Source organism: Malus sylvestris, chromosome 3 (genome assembly GCF_916048215.2).
Source record: "Malus sylvestris chromosome 3, drMalSylv7.2, whole genome shotgun sequence".
NCBI lineage: Eukaryota > Viridiplantae > Streptophyta > Magnoliopsida > Rosales > Rosaceae > Malus > Malus sylvestris.
Window position 1 is genome coordinate 14,664,395 of NC_062262.1, and position 18,265 is coordinate 14,682,659.

The 18,265-nt window shown below is 40.1% G+C and overlaps 1 protein-coding gene and 2 non-coding genes across 3 annotated transcripts; all 3 read left to right on the forward strand.

Annotated features, from left to right (window-relative positions):
• Positions 1 to 486: 486 nt before the first annotated feature.
• On the forward strand, positions 487 to 2,848 carry LOC126615782 (F-box/kelch-repeat protein At3g06240-like). The gene is made up of 2 exons (XM_050283679.1): positions 487 to 1,802; positions 2,475 to 2,848. The coding sequence occupies exon 1, from the start codon at positions 569 to 571 to the stop codon at positions 1,763 to 1,765; it is 1,197 nt and encodes a 398-aa protein (XP_050139636.1). The 5' UTR covers positions 487 to 568; the 3' UTR covers positions 1,766 to 1,802; positions 2,475 to 2,848.
• LOC126617538 (U6atac minor spliceosomal RNA) lies at positions 2,218 to 2,336 on the forward strand. Its single transcript, XR_007621411.1, has one exon. It is a non-coding gene; the product is annotated as a U6atac minor spliceosomal RNA (small nuclear RNA).
• A 4,704-nt stretch (positions 2,849 to 7,552) lies between the features above and the next one.
• Positions 7,553 to 7,680, forward strand: LOC126617536 (U6atac minor spliceosomal RNA). Its single transcript, XR_007621409.1, has one exon. It is a non-coding gene; the product is annotated as a U6atac minor spliceosomal RNA (small nuclear RNA).
• Positions 7,681 to 18,265: the final 10,585 nt, after the last annotated feature.

Sequence of the window (18,265 nt, forward strand, 5' to 3'; positions counted from 1 at the left end):
AATGTAACCGTAGCTGCACTGCTCTAGTTAACTATTTGCGGCTCTTGCTAACTTTTATATTGATGTAAGCGCTGCTGCAGTTTTCTCGTGAACTATTTGTAGTCCTGTCTAATTTTTGTAGTGATGTAACCATTAATGTATAATCTCTTGTGAGTTGGTTTCGATTTTTTTTTAAATATGTTATGTTGGGACCTTTATGCAACAATCTTTCCTCAACCATGCCATGCTGCTTTTGTTGGACCATGTCCCCTTTTGGTCTCATAAATACTAATGGATGCTCTAAGAGCTTCATTTTGCAATTAACTATTTATCCTTTTATGTATTTAAATTTTAAAAAGAAAAGAATTTATCGGTATTTATCTTGGGTCTCGTAAAACTTGGGCCTGAGGACGGTAGAGACCAGCCCAGTCAAACATAACTTTAGCAAAAACAAGAAAAACGTTTTGCTTCACATGCTTACAGAAAACAACAAAAGCTCCAGCTATCGTCATAAAAAACCTCTGCAACAAAACCAAATGAATGCACCACCACCTGCTGCCATCATCAAAAACTGAGCACAAACCCCCACATGCACCACCTCCCATTCCAACTGATAAAAACTCAACCAGAAATCAATTTCAGATCGACCCAAATCATGGAGCAGCAGACGGTGGTGGAAAACAAGCCCAACCTCCCAACGGAGATTATTTCCGACATCCTCTCACTGCTGCCGGCCAAGTTGCTCTGCCGCTTCAAGTGTGTCTCAAAGACCTGGATTTCTCTGATCACGGACCCCAGCTTTGCCCAAGTTCACTACAAAAAAGTCTGTGAGAATGATGAAGTGCTTTCCCAAAGAAGAAGAGTTGCACTCGTTGATCCTGGGCTGAACTCAATTTACTCTTTTGACCTCGACGAGTTCCTCGTTCGTAACGACGACGGCCGTGATTTTCTATTGGTTTCTGAGGAGGAGATGGAGTGTGTTTACAGCAGTGACAGCCCAGAAAACTTTGTAATGTTGGTGTCTGCATGCAAGGGTTTGCTGTTTTTTGCATTGCGGAATTTGGAGATGTATTTACTCAACCCTGCAATAAGGCAGTCCAAGAAAATCCCCACACCGCCGGAGTTTGGCGTGGGGGTTTGCTCTAAGTACCTCTTTGGGTTTGGATTTGATGACAATGCTGATGATTACAAGGTCGTTTTTGGGCGGTGCTTCGAGGATGGGATTGATTTCGGTGTCCATGGGGTGAAAACGGGTGCATGGCGTGTGATCGAGGGGCGGTTTCCCTACAGAAGGATTTTCAATGACGACTCGAAGGGGACTTTGTTGAATGGGGGCTTCCATTGGTTGACGAGAAGAACCGGAGGACAAACTCCGACGATCATGTCTTTCCGTTTAGAGGAGGAGGAGGTTCGAGAAATTCAAATGCCGCGTGATTTTGTTGAGGAAGATTTTACTTATTATAGTCTTGGGGCGTTCAGGGGATGCCTGTGTGTATCACTATGGACTCTGCAAGATGTAGGACAACATGAGTTTTGGGTGATGAAGGAATATGGAGTGAGAGAGTCTTGGACCAGAATCAAGCTCTCCCTTACCATGATCGATTCTGGCAATATAATGCCTACCCCATACCGGAAGAACGATCACGATATGTTGTTCGCCAAGTGGGTTAGCGAATTGTGCTTGTACAATTTCAATGATCACAGCTTTCTCACTCTCCCGATTCCCCAATTTCATGAACTTCGCGATGCTGAGGTCTACTTCGAGAGCGTTGTTTCGCCTAATTAGTGTCACCAAGTTGACAAAGAACATCAAGGAAAACAAGGTACTCCCATTTTGTATCCTCGCCATCTCCTGTAATTTAGATGTATATTGTTACTGTGTTAGTTGCATAAGGCTCATTTTTTAAATATGTGACGAGGAGATTTCGCAGTTAAGTTGATTGATTATGCTATTAATGATGTTTCTTTCTGATACATGTTCTTCCTGTTACCTGTAGTTTGCTACAGAAGTTGTGAATCATACTTTCTTTTGTTTTGATTTCATCACATGTGGTCCTGTCTCTTTCCATATGTAAAAAACGTCAGCCTCAGGCCTCAGTACCCAAATCAAAGCCATGGTCGAATTGGATGTTTAGTTTTCTCATAAACAAATCTCATTCAGGTAATCCGTACATAATAAGCCGATATCGAGGACCTTGTAGCTAAGCGTTTGGATCCATATATATCTTAGTGGTACTTGTGTTCAAAGAAAGGAGAGATGTCAAGATAGTTGGCTCTCCCCTGACAGGGACGGGGGCAGCCTCCGGGCTTATGTGTTAACAAAACATACAGTTAGTCTATAATAATTCAAGTTTTTCTGATTCATTTTATGACTGGCTAAAATTTCCCAAAGAATTCTTAGACGAGAGATAGTAAGTGCTTTAATTTGCTCATACACTCAATTATTGTGGATGCAAATGCCTCTCAAGGTGATGGTTTCTTGTCTGTTGTTGAAGGAAACTCACTGAAGAAAATGCACTAGGGATACTCAGCAGCTTGAAGCTATGGCAACGTCGGAATCAAGTCTTCGAGGTTTGAAGAGCTTTCCAAAGAGACGATAAGCAACGAGTTTGAGTTGATGATGTTTCTCAGGCTTACTGTAGTTTACTTGTAGTGTTGTACCATCCCATGCCGTCCCGTTTGTAGGAAGTTCAGAAAACCTTATGCTACTCGTGTTTGTTGAAGTGTAAGACTCTACCTCTTTCTTTGTCCAGCAGAGGGAACTTGCTCTTTGCTTTGTATGAGTATTTTAGTTTTGTTTTCAAAACCTTTATGAGTACCTTACTTTGACCACATTGAGTTCGCAAACAATAATGCTATTCATGCCAAATTTTTGTTTCACATTTTAATACCACATGACATGGCGAGCGATAATGTGTACACGTCACGCCAATTAACGATTGTATCACATCGGATGTTGATTGTATATATCATGGTATTAAAATGTTATACAACATGTGGTATGTCTAGCATAATAGCATTACTAAGTGTTATTAAATTGTGATTCCTTTTCTTGAAATCGGCCTGGTGCTAGAACTTCACTTGGGTTGCAGTTCTAGTCTATAAGAACTTTGGCAACCATCAAAATCTCAGTGAGTGTCAAAACGCTGTCAAACAGAGGATGACGTCAAAAATGAATGATAAAAGTCGAAAACAAAATGTGAGTGGTATTAAAATATTTTTAGGAAAAGTAGGTTTCATGAAATAAAACTGGAAGCATAGGTTGGTTGGTTAATTTGCATCCAAAGCGTTAGTAATTAGTATGTAAGAGAAAGAAAAAAAAAAAAAAAAAGGAAACAAAAAGGTATAGAATATTAACAAGTTAATAGAACACTGGTTCCCCACTTTCTACGCTCTTAAATTTAGACATATACTTGTTATGGGTTGCTTATATAAATCTGTTTGGGCTTGAAATTTAAGTTTGGGCCATTAATGAGCAATCTGAAGTAGGAACTCTTGATACTCGGCCCAACATTGGTTCTATAAGCCAAGGGCGTTGTAGCCCAAAATGATGTTAGCTCGACCGAGTTCTTATGACTGAAGGACTCTCCAAGGATCACGATTGAGCATGGCTTGGTCGAGTCCTTGATGGGTTGAAACTGTTATGGATTGACAATTATTTTGATATGATGAAATTATTAGAATGATCAGAATTCATGTTTAATCATATAAGAATGAATTGAGCTCAGAAAGAGACTAGGTCCAAAGTCCTAGATCGAATGAAGAAGCCGAGACTGGATGAGGGTGTAGCTTCAGCTAAGGGAAGATAATTTGTAATATTCAGGTAAATGCTGAGGAAGCTTAGTCGTATAGCGACTCTGCCTCGGCAGACTTATTTAACCTCAATGCCTTACCTATAAATAGAAGAGGCTTTGCAACAAGAAAGGATCTTTAATTCAATACACAAATCAACGATGTACGCGAAACCCTCGCACATCCTGAGAAAAAACTAACGGCTTACTAACCTCTCCATGTTGGCATATATTCAGTTTGGTTAAGTATCATTTTGTCAACAACCGACAACACCTCCAGTTTGGTTAAACAACATTGGAGCACTAAAACCTGTTTGGCCTGAGAGACATTCAGTTTGGTTAAACATCACTCTCCTATGACCATCAAAACTCAATTTGTAGAAAGAAAAAAAGACAATAATGGAAAAATCATATATTAATCAAGCAGTTGTGTCTACCGGTGTAGAAATTGCACAGAACCCTCCCGTCGTCGTCACGCCAGATCCTATAGCTCGTCGAGAAATAGAAATAAATCTTAGTGGCTATACATTATTGTTAGCGACTATTGTGCGGACAACCAAGCTTGTCGATATTTAACCCCCAAAAGGGTCGGTCGACAAAGAAGACGATGAGACCTCCAACGCACCTCCTAAAATTTTTACCCGGCACAAATTCACCGAGCATACCGTGTAGCTTGACATTGCTTTGGAGCGTGAAATTGGTCGGCTCAGTCATAAACAATTGACATGGACGAGATTCAAAGGATGATCATCTCGGCTGTGAAAAAAAGGGCAGTTGATCCCACAATTCATCCACCCTTATCCTCAATATGTCAAGAAGTTTGAATATCCTTGAGGTTTAAGAATTCCTAATTTTAGTCTATTTTCTGGCAAATCAAAACTCTCTGCTTTGGAACACGTCGCTCGGTTCATTGCCCAATGTGGAGATGTCAACCATAACTTCCATAAGTGGCGGCTTTTCAGCTCTTCTCTGACTTCGGTCGCTTTTTCACGTTATATTAACATGTTGTCAAACAGTGCAAAATTGGGATGATTTAGTCAGGAAGTTTCGTGAACAATTATACCGAGTTGGAATGAAAGTCTCGGTTTCATAGTTGGAGAATATGGCCTAGGAACCAAATGATCACCTATCTAGTATCTATGTCGCTTCAAGTGAGCTAAAAACTGGTGCTGGGTTCCTCTGCTTAAGCCAGAATATGCTCGGATAGCCCAGAACGGCCTCGACATGGAGTTCTAAAAGAAATTTCTCTGCATGGACTTTAGCGATATGTATGAATTGGCCAAACAAGTTGGTATGACTCATTGCTTAGAGAAGAAAACGCAATCAAAACAATTTTCCAATAAACACTGTATAAGAATCTAATCGTGAGTTACACCTCAGCTCGAGACATGGGTGCACCGTATGTCAATATAGATGTTTCTGAGATCGTAATTGATAAGTTGTTTTTATGCAAGGTGTTGTCTCACGCTAGCACAAAGGATATTAAGACGCGACAACTTCGGTCGATGTTACAATCTAAACCTCGAAGGCCTATACCTTTGACATCACTAAGGTCGACGTTATTTTCCACCACCTCCTTGTGGCGAAGAAATCAAGATTTGGCTAGGTCATGTTATACCTAATGGGGAATACCTAAAGGGAAAAGTTTATTGCAAATTCCACAATTCTAACAAGCATGCAACCAACAGTTGCTTTGTGTTTTCTAATGCCATCCAAGATTAGATCGATAAAGGAAAGCTCAAGTTATCTGAGAAGGCGCATATGTTGGTTGACACTGGTATTTTCCCATCAGCCACTATCCACATGGTCATGCTTACATACCGGAGCAGAATAACATACCAAGGTTAAAGATCGATCTTGCTCAGTAGGATCCTCTAGCGCATCATCTGGTCCCTGTAGTTCTCGTCAGAAATAACTCTGTTAGCCAAGGATTAAGTGGCTCTCACACACCAGTGATACTTTGTAGTCGGTGTAAATTTGAAATCACAATCTTTGGTCCTCACTTGGATCGTTTTGTCAAACAATTGAAATCAGAAACTTCCCCATCCCTTAAAGGGAGTAGTTTCGAATCTTTTGCATCTCAACTGACTAGCCAAACTTCAGAGCAAAATCAAACATGGGTATTTGATAGGCTCGGTCCACGAATAGAAAGTTAAAAGCCGCCGGTTTGACAAGGGCTTGAATTCGACAAGCCGCTCTACAACGAGGAATAATTTGAAAGGAAAACTAATGAAAAGGGTTTGAAAACTTTGAGTTTTAATGATAAGGACAAAATAAAGGGTAAAGTAAATAGTACCAGGATTGACTTTTTAGTGTAAAAATGTGGTTTTTCGTTAAAGTGAACAGTACCGGGTGTTTTTCGTTAAAGTTCCCTAATTTGAATCTATAATTCGTATCTCAAGCTAGGCTTCGCATTTTGGACCCAACCCGTTAACCTGATCCGACCCAACCCGTTCATATTTGTATTTGGATGGATGCTTAACGGGTCGGGTCGTTAACGGGTGAACCCGTTAACAACCCGTTAAATAACGGGTCACTTTGGGTCAACCCGTTAGATCTGTTAGCACCTGTTAGTTGAAGATATTTTAGTAATTTTAGTAAAGTCTTAATAACAAAAAATAAACTTTATGCAAAAAAAAATAATAATAATTGTTAACGGGTGACCCGTTAGCTTAACGGGTCGGGTTGAATCCGACCAAACCTAATAAACCCGACCTGTTTACAGGTCTAGCTCAAGCACATCTCCAACACCCAACGCATTGCCAGCGCCAAGCATATTCAAGCCACCAAAGCCACGGGATAACCGATGGTATAATTAACGAAGGTCTAACATTGAAACAAATTTGTAAGTTAATGACATTGAAATGTTTAAAAGATAAGTTCTGAGTGTGTTATAAGACCCAAAGTTGCACGCACTACAGTGCCCCTGCGTCTTCTCTTCGTATTCTGTTCTTCGCGAGTCACAAGTTGCAACACCATAGAGTCACGGCATGATGTCCCAAGTTCGCAGACTGTCCGTTCTGTTGTCGCTGGCAGCCAAAACTCTCTTGTCATTTGCGATGACGACAAGGTGGGCCCCCTTTATCTTCTTCTTCTTGTTTTAGTTGTCTTTTTATCACTCTATACACTGTTTTGATTACTACCCATTTCACTTCTTTCTGTGTATTTTGTATTTTTTGAACCAAACAAGGGCCACAGGGCACCCTCCCGCCAAAACTGAGAACATTCTAAGCCAGGTTAAAGCTCTTGCCAATGTCAAGATTGTTCAGGTAATTTCGAATAGTATCGTAACTGTGCTTAGCTTAGGAAATAGTTAATTTGTAGTGTAATTTTCTTTGGATTTAACTAGAGGTTTGTTTGAAATCTAGGCTACTATTGGTGGATGGCATTGTTTAGCTATTAAGGTCGTGTATGCCTAAGCTGGGGTAATTGATCAAGTTTTCTTTTTCTCTTAAGTTGTGAATATTTGGATGAGAATCTATTTCGTTGTATTAGGTTCTCTTGTTTTTATTATTAGAATCCTATAGAAGAAAGCTGTATTATCTAGACATTTGCCTAACTAATTGGAATTCATTCCTTGTGAAAATTTAAGGGTCATGGGTAAAATATCGGGAACAATGCCAAAGTCCAAAAATTAATTGGATGAATGGCACATAAGCCAGGTAAATTGCAGTCATAGAAAACTCCAAGCCAAAGTTCAATATGCACTTTATGCTATTCCCACATCGACCAAAGCACAATGGGTGGAGGGTTTATATATCAACATCTCCAAACACTGTTCTTTGTTTGATGAAAGGAGAGATGGTTGGCATCTCCCCTGACAGAGACGGGAGTTAGCTTTCAAGCTTATTTGGTACACATCCGGTTAAGGCTACGCACCCTAGTGTTGGATCTGTAACCCAATTTTTTTTCTCATTTAATTTCCTAAATAATTCAGGTTGTTTGATTCATATAAAAATTGGATTTTAATTTTTGAGTGTCGTTCTCTTGGTCACTTATCGTTGGATTCCATGCATTCGTTGGTCTAGAGAATTTTTTTGTATAGTTTTATTTTTATAAGGAACTTCAAGAAATGTACGATGACAATATCTCCGACAATGATACTGTCAAACCGGGTCGATGTTGCCAAAACCAAGCAATGGGAGTTCATAATGGGCCAATTGCAGATTTTCTAATGGGCCATTGTTTTGTCCAAATTTAGAAAGTGCAGATACAGTTTAGAGATAATCGAATTTAGGACTTTCAAATGTAGGATGTTTTTAATATTTCAGGGTTACTAGTACCTAATTAATCGTCTAATAATTATTTACAATTTTGAATTTTCATGGGAAAACTTATTACATGATGGTGGTGTCACGTTTATTGGATGCAATATGAAGGTGAATGAAATCAGCCATTAGAATGAAATGACCTATTAGAATGAAAAAAAAAAAAAGTATTTCAGTGTAAATTGATCGTCTCTATTCAATAAAGAAAACCAAATTTGAAACTACACATGAAACATATTGGAAGAAACTAAATAATAAGCCAAATGAAAACAAGGATTTCCAACAAGTTTAAGCAGAACTAATGTTTGCTCCCCGAAATTCAATATGCCCCTTATCCCACATCGACCAAGTCTGAACCTTTATTTATGTGGACATCTCAAAGGAGAATATCATGTTCGTACAAAGATAGATAGTTGGCCTCTCCCTTAGTAGGGATTTTCAACATCTTTCGAGCTTACCTGTTACAGATCCGGTATAGTTAACGGAAGTCTAACTGCACTACAGTGCCCTGCGCCCTGCATCTTCTCTTTGTATTCCGTTCTTTGCAAGTCACAAGTTGCAACACCACAACTAAGAACATTCCAACCCAGGTCCGTTTTGTTGTTGCTGGCAACCAAAACTCTCTCGCCATTTGCGACCACTGCAAGGTGGGCCCCTTGTTTGGGTTAATATTTAAACCTTGGGCTTTAACGAAGAAAGCCCAAGAAAGGTCAATAAAGAAGGTTTTGCTAGAAGCCCATAATCAAGCCCAGTTCATCCATTTCAAGATATTATGACAGCTCCCCATTAATGCAAAGGCCAGTTGCTTACAAGAAGTGACAACCGATGGAAGATCACCAACTCTAGGCCCAAAAGTACTTTTTGGATGGCAAACACGTAAAAATGGTGGTGACTCATTACCCTTCAGTTGATTTCGGGCAAGAACAGAAATGGCACAGCTGGACTAATTCGTCTATAAAAGGAGGAAGAGGGTCTAGAGACAAGGACACTCAACCAATCAAACAAACAAACAAACATACAACTTGTCTCTCAGCCAAGCAAATACCCAGAAAGCCATGCTTTGTCCAGACTTTGCACATTTTTAGCCTTAGACTTTCTTAAAAAGACATCTTTTGTTTATGTAAAAGCTCTGCTACCTTTTCCCTAAATGTTGTAGTATCGATCTCTCATGTGCAAACTCCTTTCCAGTCATCCCCTTTAGTACTCAATCCTTTTGTAAACTGCCAAGGGAATAGATCGCAAGACGTTTTAACCTTGCCCGACAAGGTGAAATCTTACCCGACTCTCTTTGCTTTTGCCTTTCCATTAATAGATTTGATATTATAATGTATTCCTCAGTAGATGTGCAAGTCATTTTTGGTCTCTTAATGATCTAAAGTTCCATTAACTCTCAGATTTGGTTCACTTAGTACTTTTACTATCGTGAAAGTAAAAGAAACTGATGTTTTGATTATATTTGGACCTCCACCTTTTGAAGCATACAAGATAAACAAAAGTCCTTGATCTCAAGGCATAAAAAAGAACTTAATGTGGACATAACCCATCCACAACAATCCTTTGATAATGAGACGTTAAAGTAACTTGGGGCGCAAGTAATTGGCTTAAATACACTCATTCTGCACCAGCCATATAGATATGGCAGTGGCACACCTCAGCACTTAGTTAGTTTTGATTGCAAACCTCACGACCTACACCTAAGGCCTGACAAAGGCACATTTCAAAACTAACTCTATCATCTTCTTGCAGCCCAACAAGCAAGTGAGAGCCTGACAACCAACCAAAGTGCCAACTTCTCGGAGAGCTGTGTGCTCGAGCCAAGGGCCCTTCCTAGTGAAATTCCAGCGCGAACATAGTTTTGGCATGCCTGATAGGATTAAAAGATATTGTATGCCAAGAAGATGAAGGAAAGAATAAACCTTTAGGTGGAAAAAAACAAAAACCACCAAGATCTAGTATGGCAAATCTCCTCGAAGACTTGCAAGAATCCATCTTGACTGAAAGCCCGACCCTTTCTGAGAAATCAGGAGAAAAGGTCACAAATGAAGATTTACAGGCCAGTATGATGGCTGTGATAAGGAGTATGGAGAAGAATTCTCTACAAATAAAAGAGGAGGTAAGCAGGCTCTGTTCCTTAACAGGATATCCATAAAGGAGGTTGGATTTGGAGTACTCGAGCCTAGAAAATAATCGTGCTAAAGGAATCATGAAGGGAACTAGCCCGGTGGAAGAACCAACTATTTCTTTATTTCCTTTACTGGAGGAAAAAAGGGGTACAGAAAAGAACAAGGAAGAATTCGAAAGTAGTCGGCCAATATTGAAGACAATTAAGGAGCCAGAGTTGCCTGACGATGTGTTATCTTTATTGAATAACAAGGGGCAATGCGGGTAAAAAATAAAGTGGTTATTGAAAGAACCACAGGCTAATGTGACGGTAAATGCAAACTCATTTCTGCAAGCCCTAATAAACATGATCAACCTGACATGGAAAGAGAAGGGAAAAGAAAAAGCTACCTGAGAGGTAAAAGTTGAAAGGCTACAAGTTGATAGGCCAATTGAAGTAGCTATCAAGTTGCCCAAAAAGCCTAGAGCAGTAATAATCAAATGGGTGGTTTTGTGCAATAAATGTCAATGTGAGTGCGAGCTAGAAGTACCAGCGGTAGGGGCCATCCTTGATCAGAAATTAATCAAAAGAAGAGATAGAGAAGAGCAAGAATCCTGCAGAAGTATCATGCAGGCAGCTGATAATGAAACCTCTAGAAACGTCTTCCAAAGGTTGGGAGGAGACTCTCAGCCTAAAAACTTGTTAGAAGTATTCAAAAACTATGAAGCTTCAGAGGAAGGAGAGGACAAGGAGGCCAATATACCAAGATAGATAGATGTAAGGCCACCCTAAGAAAGTTATGACGGGGGTGATGTTAGAATGAAGGAAAGAATAGTAAAGCTGGTCACTAAAAAGAATCTTGCCCAACTCGGGTAGAGATGGTATGTGGTCGAAAGGGATGGAAGACCCGTCAAAGAAATGGTAGCCTCTATGATCAGGAGGGTCCAAAGGCAACATAAGGCCCACATAAACTCATTGAAATTCCCTACCACTTAAGAGACCTCTAAAATGTAAAGATAGATGTGGCACCTGATGAAGGAAGAAATTAACCTCGTCGGAGGAGTAAGAAGGAGGTAAAGAAGGCAAACAACAAAAATGAAGAAGTAGGAGATCATATACCGCCAAATCCCCATCCCGGGAAATACAGAATCTTGAGGAAAGCTCAAGAGGACATAATGATGATGCCTACCCCAATATGGAGCCTAGAACCAATCTGCTTTGGAACCATTTCACCCAAGAAAGAGTTGTCCACACCATTATTGATAGATACTATATGCGAAATTCCAGAACAACTGCCAAACTTTGGCACAGCCCAAGAAGAAAGGTTGTCTGAGCTAATGTTACCCGATGAGGCATAAGCTTGGTTAGATGAGTTTATAAACCACATCGGGGGCAAGAAGAAAGATTTACCTAGACCCGGCAACTTCCACATGAACATGATATATATTTTATCAACCATGTTTTGCGCCGAATGTGATCAACCTCCCATGATGGAAGGTGATTACTTGGCGACGAAACCAATGATGGCATATGTTAATGTTGAGAAAGTAGGACAAGGAGAATCCAGCCATGCATGATTGACCGAGCAATCAATGAAAAAGCCTGAGAAGATATACTTGGACAAAATAGTCTTTGTTCGCCCGAATTTAACCCTGGCCAACCATCTCAAACCCATATATGTAACTGCGCACCTGGAAGGAGTACCCTTCAAGAGGGTCTTGATTGATGGAGGGGCCGTAGTCAATGTGTTGCCATACAAACAAATGAAAAGAATGTGTAGGAGTGAAGAAGATCTTATCTCTATTGATCTTATAATGTCTAATTTCTTGGGGGCTATCACCAGAACACATGGAATACTACCATTAGAAATAGACTTGGGTTCAAAACAAATCATGGTGGTCTTTTTTGTTGTGGACAATACTGCCACTTATAGGGCTTTATTGGGCAGAGATTGGACTCACCAGAGTCTCTTTGTACCATCTACCTTACATCAACAAGTGGATGTCTACCATGAAGAAGAGGAATCAAGGTCAGGGTTCTGGGAGATGGTAGAGGCCGAATCACAGCCATTCATCCCTACAACTAATGTCGCGGAAGCCAACTTTTACAATCCTAGTGTTGGGATCATTCAATGTCCAGGAGTTGATAAGAATGGCCGCCCAACTAAGGTGATGGCCCAAAAGCTTCTAGAGCAATAAATAGCTTTTACAAGGGAAGAATGGGACCGACCCCATATCATCCTAACTCCCCAACACCATTAATGTCAGAACAAAAAAAGAAGGACCAAGTGGTTGCAATCAAGTCTTTAATAAAAAGATTGTTGGTGTATAAGAGGGAGAAAAAACAAGAAAGGGGAAGTTCGACTGAAGAAGAAAAGGGTTAGAGCATATAGGCCTCAAGTAGCCAAAAGAATAAGGAGGAGTTTTTTTGGGAAGGAGTTAGAAGCAGCCATCCAAATGGCTGAGTGTATATATGACTTGGATGGGCCAGAGGATTTGCCCGAAAATCCATAACTAGTTGAGTTTTTGTGTGCATAGCCTGACAAATCAGCCTCAGAAGTACAAGACCCCTTGGAGACCATTGATTTGGGGACTAAAGGAGATCCAAGACCTATACAAATTAGCGGTTTGTTGGAAGCCAAGGATAGGGCAAGGATTGTCGACTTTCTGCATGAATTTAAGGATTGTTTTACCTGGCATTACATTGAAATACCGGGTTTAGATCCAACCTTAGTAGAACACAGAATGCCTATTAATGAGGGGTTTAAACCTGTCAAGCAAGCACCACGAAGGATGTCAAAATAGATCAAGGAAAAGGTCAAAGAAGAGATTGAGAAACTGGTAAATGCCAGATTTATTAGGCCTGCCAAATATGTTGAGTGGTTGGCCAACATTGTACTTATATTAAAAGTTATACCTAAAGCGGTTAGATGTTGTGTTGACTATAGAAACATCAATGGAACCACGCCTAAAGATGAATACCCCATGCCCATGGCTGACTTATCCATAGATGCAGTTGGCAAACACAGAGTTCTATATTTTATGGATGGAAATGTTGGATACAATAAGATCAAAATGGTTAAAGAAGATATACATAAAACAACTTTTAGATGCCTAGGTCATGTTGGGGCATATGAATATTTAGTAATGCCATTTGGGCTAAAAAATGCAGGTGCAACTTATCAAAGAGCAATGAATGCCATTTTTCATGACTTAATTGGCCATAGTATGGAAGTATATATTGATGATATCGTGGTGAAATCCAAGACTAAAGAACAACATTTAATAGATCTCAGACGAGCCTTAACAAGAATGAGGATCCACAAGCTAAAAATGAATCCAAAGAAGTGTGTTTTTGGGGTAAGATTGGGCAACATTTTGGGATTCTTTGTGCATCAAAGGGGTGTAGAGGTTGTTAAGAACAAAGCTCGGGCAATCATGGAATCACCTCATCTTACCAATAAACTTCAACTTCAAAGGCTACTGGCGAAAATCAACTTCTTGAGGAGATTCATTGCTAATTTAGCGGGCAAGATTTAGCTGTTAACTCCTCTGCTAAGACTAAAATACAAAGAAGAATTTGAGTGGGGCCTACCACACCAAAAGGCTTTCGACAGCATAAAAGCTTACTTAGCTTCTCCGTCAGTAATAATGCCACCTCAGAGAGTTTCTGCCTCAGAGAGATCAATTGGGAGCTTGCTAGACCAAAACAATGAAGATGGGAAGGAACAAGTCGTGTACTACCTCAGTAAAATCTTGACTGAGGTAGAAACAAGATATACTCTGGTGGAAAAGTTATGTTTAGCTTTGTACTTCAAGCTAAGGCATTACATGTTGCCTTGCCACATCCACATCATTGCCAAGACCGACATAATCAAGTATATGTTGTCAAAACCAATGCTAACTGGGAGGATCGGAAAGTGGATCCTAGCACTTTTAGAATACAGCTTCCAGTATGTACCTCAAATAGCGATCAAGGGGCAATCAATTGCAGACTTCTTGGCTGAACATCAAGAGCTTCAAAATGAGATTGTCAACATCCTAGTAACTCCAGAGATAGTCAGCATATGGGTCCCGCCTAAAAGGGCCTTAATGGACAAGGAATAGTGGATCCAGCAGGAGATAGAGAGAGTAATTGGCCTTTGGATAACTCCCTGGAAACTAAATTTTGATGGATCTTATACTCAGAATGCTGCTGGAGCTAGAACTGTCACCATCGATCCCAAAGGCTCTTATCATTGTTATTCATTCCTCTTAGATTATTAAGAGACTACCAACAATCGAGCAGAATATGAAGCACTGATAATTGGCTTGGAGATTGTAATGGAATTGGGGGTACCAAAGTAGAGGTGTTTGGCAACTCAGAATTGGTGATTAATCAGTTAAGTGGGAAGTATAAATGGAGACACATCATCATGGCCGGTTATTACCTGGCAGCCACTCAGTTGTTAGGCTATTGGGGCACTGAAATATCAATCAGCCGCATCCCTAGGGAGTCAAATGCAATGGCCAATAAGATGGCCCAATTGTCTTCGGGAGCCCTGATTCGAGATGTGAGAAGGAAGTAGAAGTAAAAATGAGGAATCTCCCTTCTATCTTTGATAGAGGATTCAACTTGGATGTGATGGCCGAAGAACCCAAGATAGAAGATTGGAGATCCCTCATTATTCAATACTTGGAAGATCTTTCTTTTCCCATGAGTAAGAAGATTAGGCAACAAGCAACTAAATATGTATGGTGGGAAAAGAATCTGCTAAGTAAGACCCCAGATGGATTGTTACTAAAATGCTTAGGCCAAGAAGAATTGATGAGAATCATGGCTGAAGTACATGAGGGAATCTCTGGACCTTATTAAGCTGGGACCAAGATGAGGTGGCTACTTAGGAGGTATGGTTATTTCTGGCCTAAGATGGAGAAAGATTGCAAAGCTTATGCCCGAAGGTGTGAAGAATGCCAAAGGCATGAACCTCTCCAACATGTGCCCTCTATGCCTTTAAACCCTGTGGTCAAGCCTTGGCCTTTCAGAGGGTGGACCATGGACTTCATCGAGCAAATTCACCCAGCCTCTAGCAAAGGGCATACATTCATAATTGTGGCAGCGGATTACTTCACCAAATGGGTAGAATCTTCAGCGATGAAAATTATAACTTCAGCTACTACTAAAAAGTTCATGGAAACTAAAATCTTACACAGATTTAGAGTGCCCGAGACAATTGTCACAAACCGAGGACCATCTTTCATTTCAAAGAAAGTAGAAGAATTCGCTGAAAGATTCAAGATAAAGATGATTCAATCAAGTCCTTACTAACTCCAGTCGAATGGTCAGGTGAAGGCCAGCAATAAGATCTTGGTAAACATTATTAAAAGAATGATAGCCGAAGATCCAGAGAAATGGCATAAAAAGTTAAGAGACACTTAGTGGGCCTATAGAACTTCCAAGAGAGCAACAATTGGAACTACTCTTTATGCTCTAACCTTCAGGCAAGATGCCATAATTCCCATAGAAATTAATGTGAGTTCGGTCAGAATTCAGAACCAGTTCGGGCTACATAGTGAAGAATACATTAAGGCTATGTGTCAGGAAGTGGTAGACTTTGATGTAGCCCGGATCCAAGCTCTAAATACAATTTAAGAAGGAATGAGAGCTGTTGCTCGAGCTTGCAACAAAAGGGTGAAAACAAAGACTTTCGAGGAGGGAGACTTAGTATGGAAGGCAATCTTGCCCTTGGGAGCCCAATTAAGGGGTTTTGGGAAATGGAGCCCGACTTGGGAAGACCCTTTCATTATTCATCAAGCATTGGATATAGAAGGATATTATTTGGCCGATTTAGAAGGAGATCCACAGAAACATCCGGTTAATGCTAAATTTCTGAAGAATTACCGTCCAACTCTATGAGATATTAAGGATTGTTACATTGAAGAGGTTTAATTGATTTGAGGGATCTAAATATAATTAGCATCTTCATCACGGTTGAGTTAAAAATTGAAAGAGCAAAATGAAATAAAGTAAAGAGGAATATTTTCATTTCATTAATTGGTGAAGTTACATGAAGATTCTACTCAACTCCTCTGAAGCAACTATCCTTGGATGGTATGATGACATAAAGATTCTACTCAACTCCTCTAAAGCAAATAAAATCTCTCTACATCTATGCTTGAGGAATCCATGGAGTTAGTTAGGTACCCTAAAAGTCTCTATGCGGAATGGAAAAATTGGGGCAGAGACTAAGGCCGAGACCCATTGCCAATCTCATGGTTGAACCCGTCATTCGAATCAATGCGAAGCTGATGGATACTTTGACTCTTGATGAGAAGAATGCCCGGACTGATGATGAAATTGTGATGTTGATCCCAAAGCATACACCTATGATGATAAACTGACCAAGAATGCAGAGGCTAAGATTTGCCTTCAGCATGTTGCTTTTTACAACTGTTGAAGCCTGGGATATCCATGCAGGTCCCAAGGAGAGCACTCATCCCTCATCAAAGAAAAACTTAGTGAGTAGGCCTGTTCGAAGACGATGAGGGCTATAAAGCAAGTTGCGCATGGTGGAAATCCCTTCACTAATCTCACAAGAAGGCTGAATCCAAAACTCTAAGTGATACCAAATCTAGGAAAGATTTTTTAAAGGTCACCAAGTGGCCAAGGGGGGAATTTATAGTGAAGAGTCGCTTGGAGATTGGATTCGTGGGTTAGCGCAAGAGTCTAAAGCGAAGCGGCTGCATTAAAACGGCACAAGTTTCGAGTAAAGGCGTGCGAAGGTGGTTACCAAAGAATCGGCTGTTCAATCATTATTTATGCCTCAATCTGTAGGCTTAACAACAATTGAAGGGGGCACTATTTGTGTTAATATTTAAACCTTGTGCTTTCAGGAAGGAAAGCCCAAGAAAGGTCAATAAAAAAGGTTTTGCCCGAAGCCTAGATTCAAACCTAGTTCATCCATTTCAAGATATTATGGCAGCTCCTCATTAATGCAAATGCCAGTTGCTTACAAGAAGTGACAACCAATGGAAGATCACCAACTCTTGGCCTAAAAGTACTTTTTGAATGACAAACAAGTAAAAAAGGTGGTAACTCATTACCTTTAAGTTGGTTTCAGGTAAGAACAGAAATGGCATAGCTGGGCTAATTAGTCTATAAAAGGAGGAAAATGGCCTAAAGACAAGGACATTTAACCAAACAAACAAACAAACATACAACTTGTCTCTCAGCCAAGCAAATACCTAGAAAGTCGTGCTTTGTTACGACTCTGCACCTTTTTAGCCTTAGACCTCCTTAGAAAGACATCATTTGTCTATGTAAAAGCTCTACTCACTTTTCCCTAAACGTTGTAGTATTTATCTCTCATGTGTAAACTCCTTTCCAGTCATCCCCTTTAGTACTCAATCCTTTTGTAAACTGCCAAGGGAAGAGACCGCAAGACGTTTTAACCTTGCACGACTCTCTTTGTTTTTGCCTTTCCATTAATAGATTTGGTATTTTAATGTATTCCTCAGTAGATATGCAAGTCATTTTCGGTCTATTAATGATCCAAAGTTCCATTAACTCTTAGATCTGGTTCACTTAGTACTTTTACTATCGTGAAAGTAAAAGAAACTAATGTTTTGATTAGATCTAGACCTCCACCCTTTGAAGCATATAAGATAAACAAAAGTCCTTGATCTCAAGGCATAAAAAAGAACTTAATGTGGACTTAACCCATCGACGACAATCCTTTGATAATGAGAAGTTAGAGTAACTTAGGACGCAAGTAATCGGCTTAAATATACTCATTCTACATCTGCCATATAGAGATGGTAGTGGCACGCCTTAGCACTTAGTTTTGATTGCGAGCCTCACGGCCTACACCTAAGGCCCGACAAAAGCACATTTCAGAACTAACTCTATCTTCTTCTTGCAGCCTGACAACAACTAAAGTGCCAACTCCTTGGGGAGTTGTGTGCTCGAGCCAGGGACCATTCCTAATGAAATTCCAGCCCTAACACCCCTTTTATCTTGGCGAGTCACAAGTTGCGACACCACAACTGAGAACATTCCAAGCTAGGTTAAAGCTCTTGACGCTTCAGAATAGTTAGTTTTTGGTATAATTTTCTTTGGTTTTAACTAGTGGTTTGTTTGAAATCTAG

Bases quoted from the DNA above. Each gene is read 5' to 3' on its own strand.
- LOC126615782 (XM_050283679.1), top strand. From the start codon at position 569: ATGCACCACCTCCCATTCCAACTGATAAAAACTCAACCAGAAATCAAT.